At 34.2% G+C, this 4,666-nt stretch overlaps 1 protein-coding gene across 1 annotated transcript; it reads left to right on the forward strand.

Annotated features, from left to right (window-relative positions):
* Nucleotides 1-237: 237 nt before the first annotated feature.
* LOC145050063 (peroxidase 27-like) lies at nucleotides 238-1,832 on the forward strand. Its single transcript, XM_078998378.1, has 4 exons — nucleotides 238-498; nucleotides 608-793; nucleotides 899-1,073; nucleotides 1,225-1,832. The coding sequence occupies exons 1-4, from the start codon at nucleotides 274-276 to the stop codon at nucleotides 1,626-1,628; spliced, it is 990 nt and encodes a 329-aa protein (XP_078854504.1). The 5' UTR covers nucleotides 238-273; the 3' UTR covers nucleotides 1,629-1,832.
* The last annotated feature ends 2,834 nt before the right edge of the window (nucleotides 1,833-4,666 follow it).

Consider the following 4,666-nt stretch of genomic DNA (forward strand, 5'->3'; position numbering starts at 1 on the left):
TTGGGACCCTAGAAAATAGTACCATTGTTAACATGACAGTTTTCCTATCATGATTTTTTAAACGGCCTCATCGTGTTAATTTATCAAAGTCAACCATTTTTTTTTTATTAATTTTCAATAATATATAAATGCATGCCATGTGGTGACAGCGATATTTATATCGTGTTCAAATTATTGGGCTTCCCTAACAAACTATAAAATGTAGCATGATATCGTTTACATTCCACATATCCCACAAAGAAGTTTAACTTGTTAAAGTCTTTCCTATTAGAAATGGCTGGTGTAAAGAACTTATTCGGGATTTTCATGCTTCAATTAATGGTCCTAGCACTGTTTTCTTTACATGCAGAAGGCCAAGGGTTGAAAGTAGGGTTCTATAAGAAATCATGCCCTCAAGCCGAGGTGATAGTATCTAAGGTTATCAGCGATGTTATGGCTGTAGCACCATCTCTATCTGGCCCTCTTTTGAGAATGCACTTCCACGATTGCTTCATTAGGGTTCGTAATAGCATACTCTAGCACAAGATGTTAATACCTTTCTTTTTGCATCGTAATTTACTTTCTTAATTAAACTACTAATATACTTGTATGCCTCTCTTGTTCATAGGGTTGTGATGGATCTGTCCTACTCGATTCTCCAACGAATCAATCCGAGAAATTTTCACCACCAAATCTAAGCCTAAGAGGGTTCAACATTATCGATAGGGTGAAGCTGGCGTTAGAAAAGGCCTGCCCAGATGTGGTTTCATGTGCTGACATTGTAGCCTTAGTTGCCAGAGACGTTACAGTGGCGGTATATATTATTCTTCTCTCAAATCTTATTTTCGGAAATGACTTTTCATTTCAAGTTGCACGATAACCAATTGTGTCTCCTTTTTGTTTATTCACTTGTTGACAGACTAAGGGACCATATTGGGAGGTTGAAACAGGCCGAAGAGATGGAAATGTGTCTTTATTCATTGATCCCATAACCCCAGTGACAGGCTTGCCATCATTTACCTCAAACATCAGTGTTTTGAAACAATCGTGGGCATTAAGGGGCCTAAACACAAAAGACCTTGTTGTTCTCTCAGGTACATTCTACTGAATTCCGTACGTGAAAATTTCTTTCAACAACTCTCTATCACGACAATGTCACCTATGTATTTTAAAAGTCAAAATCGAATCCAGTTGAAACGCATTATTTAATAATCCTTATGCATGTGGATTATTGATTATTTATAGGAGGGCACACCATAGGGATATCTCATTGTTCGTCATTTGATAGCCGCCTCTACAACTTCACCGGTAAAGGGGATACAGACCCCACCATGGACCCTAACTACATTGCAAGATTAAAGTTAAAGTGCAAACCAAACGATCTAACCACTTTTGCTGAGTTAGACCCAGGAAGCTTCAAGACATTCGATGACTCCTATTTCAAATTAGTCACAAAGAGGAGGGGGCTTCTTCAATCAGATGCAGCCTTACTCGATGACCCTGAGACTAGAGCTTACATGATTCAAGCTACTAGCGAGGGTTCCACATTCTTCAAGGACTTTGGTGTCTCTATGGTTAGCATGGGCAGGATTGGGGTCCTTACAGGTTCTCAAGGTGAAGTTCGTAAAGTGTGCACCAAAAGTAACTAGTCATAGTCCTGATTTTATACTAAACCAAAATAATACCTAAAAATATCTTGGCCGATATATGTTTGCATGTTGATTTAATCTCATGCGTAAGATTTATCAGTGAAAAACAGATATCCATCAAAGAGTGTGCTACGAGTTTGATCTCGTACACGTGATTTTCCGGGTATGGCATTCAATATAGACTACAGTTAATTTACTTTGTCACATTTCTTGTCACTATGTATTCAGTTAAAAATTTCGAACTTTTTTCTATTATTTAAGTGTATTATTCTTGATTTGTTGCTTTTTTAATGAAATACATCCATCAAAGAGTGTATTACGATGACGTTTATGTTTGTTCTTGCTCATGGAGGGGTTTGCATAAATATTTAATAGATAGATATCTTCGATAATGGGACAAATTAACATATATATTATAAATCTAAGGGGTCATATTTACTAACTGAATTATAGTTGACTGAGATAGAAGCTCACTAAGTTAACTTCTAACCGAAACTTATAAAAAATGCAATCAAGAAACTTTAAAAAAAAATACTAGACACGTCAATGAACTCAAACATCAAGAAACTTTAGAAAAAAAACAATCTTTTTATACTAATCTTACCGTAATATATCCATGTTTAACTACAATATCTAGTTGATATACATACTCAAATCATCGTATCAGCAACTAATATGTTGACCCGAGATCAAATGTGGGATCAAATGCAAGCACTTTCAGGCATCTACAAATCATTTTCAAGAAAACCCATGTCCTGAAAATTTATACATTATCTTAATAAGCATTGAAAATTTGTACATTATATCAATAAGCATTACACATACATTCTCATGGGAGTAGCAAGCTACATGGCACACGCTTAACATGACATGAAAAAAAGAATGCTACATTATATGAAAGCTAAAACTTCAAAATTTTTGCTAAAGCATTCTCAGAATCAAAGTTGAGTAGACTTTTAATATTATATTGCAAATTTAAAATCAAACGCATTTTTGTTAAGAAAATTCTCCCCACTCCTATTTTTCTTTTATATTTGTTTGGTTGATGTAGTTTTGCTCAACTATTCGGATGCTTCAGTTACTTGATGTAGAGCACATAACGATTCAAACGCATCCCCACCCAGATAGAGAGATAAGAGTATTTGAAAGGAGATAGGGTAGATGTAGGAGAAAGGAGGAAAAAGATTATCGATTTCTTGTGGAGAAAAATGGGGACGAAGAACTGCATAATCGATTGAAGATGCAATGCGATCAATTGAAAGAGACGAGAGCAAAGCGTATCATTTGGGGCCGATTTAAGGCCAAAACTCAATCAGGAGGTTTTGAGATGAGGACCGAATCATCAAATTTCTATCGAGTCCCTTCTTTATACCGAGTCTGAAGATGAACAACCCAAATCAAACAAACTAACTTCTGATTGAGGACCGAGCCCTTTATTCTGACTGGTTTACTATCAATATCAAACAGACCCTAAGTGAATATGAATTCAATATACATACTTCGTTTTCCTTTACGGTTTATGGATAACATGATTTTACAAAACGGAGAGGATAGTAACAACTTGAAAAAGTTCATTCCAACGTAAAATTATGATTTTGAGACCACTTCAAGAAAAAAGTGTAATAATGGCGTCAAAAGTTGCTAGTAAAGAATATCAAAGTCGTCGGTAAAGGTAATAGCGGCGACACGTCGCCGATAAAATGTTGTCGCTACCGTCTCAGACGTTACTATTGATCAAAATGTTGCCGCTAATTCTGTTGTCGCCGGTAATAACACTTGTCGTCGCTAACGCTCCAGTCATTAGTAATTCATCCTATGACCAGTAATAGTGTTGCTAGTAATAACATTTTTTAATTTTTAAAATTTTTTTTAATCTGCGATTTCGGTCCAAAAAACCTGATACATTACGACATTAAATGCAAAAAAATAATAAAAAAAAAAGATTATATAATATCAAATTAGATACGAAACAGTGTAACAACATTATATATAATTAATTTCATACCAATATAAACAACCAAACTTTAATAATTACAACAAGCTAGTACTAATGTTCCACGAATAGTCTAACATACAAAACACAAAACTAATTATACGACGAACCATCACCTCCGTTCCCGTCGTTTCCTCCTTAATCTTTCCCCGATTGAAAAAACACGTAAAACTCATCCCTACATATGGGGTCATTGAGCATTACCCGAAGATTTTTCAACTACATAATAAATAACAACATATATAAACATAAAAGTTAAATTATCAAACCAAATCAACATGCAATTATTGATGCCAAAGTACATTGTGATTTTTAAACTAGGAATGACAAACCAAAGTAAATTATTATTTCTTGCACTTAAAACATAAACACAATTACAAACAAAACTACCAAATTAACATGCATTTATTGATGCCAAATTACATTGCTATTTTTAAACTAGGTACAAAATAACCAAAGTGCATTGCTAATTCTTGGTCTTAAAACATAAACACAATTATCAAACCAACATGCATTTATTGATCATTATATAGATACATGAGACTTTTAGATTAAATAATCTACTCTTTTTGTGTTCAAGAACCTTAAATACAAGAAAGACTAAAGTACATTGCTATTTCTTGCACTTAAATCCAAGAATTACCAAAAGTACATTGTTGTTTCTTGCATTTGGGACAAAAACACAATTACCAAATCATCATGTATTTATTGATGCAAAACTACATTGCTACATTTAAACTAGGGACAAAAAGCCAAAGTACGTTGCAATTTCTTGCACTTAGGACAAAAATCCAATTACCAAAGCTTTTAGCAAATAATCACCAAAAACAAAAATTACCAAATCCACATGAATTTATTCAAATTAAATAATCATGTTTTACCTGTGACGGTTGTGTTGAATGTGTTGGTGTTTGCAATGACAATGTAATCAACATGATAGTACAAGCTTTTCGGTCGACGCTTCGGATATGACCATGTCGTTCACCTAATACTCTCTCGAAAGTAGCTCTTTCTTGAGCGAATTTTAACTCTGTTTAACCTTTTA

Source organism: Lactuca serriola, chromosome 1, assembly GCF_051521515.1.
Source record: "Lactuca serriola cultivar US96UC23 chromosome 1, Lser_US96UC23_V15, whole genome shotgun sequence".
Taxonomy (NCBI): Eukaryota; Viridiplantae; Streptophyta; class Magnoliopsida; order Asterales; family Asteraceae; genus Lactuca; species Lactuca serriola.

Coding starts and splice junctions, on each gene's coding strand:
- LOC145050063 (XM_078998378.1), top strand. CDS start 274: ATGGCTGGTGTAAAGAACTTATTCGGGATTTTCATGCTTCAATTAATG. Junction 499..607: donor TCCACGATTGCTTCATTAGG/GTTCGTAATAGC, acceptor TCTTGTTCATAG/GGTTGTGATGGATCTGTCCT. Junction 794..898: donor CCAGAGACGTTACAGTGGCG/GTATATATTATT, acceptor ACTTGTTGACAG/ACTAAGGGACCATATTGGGA.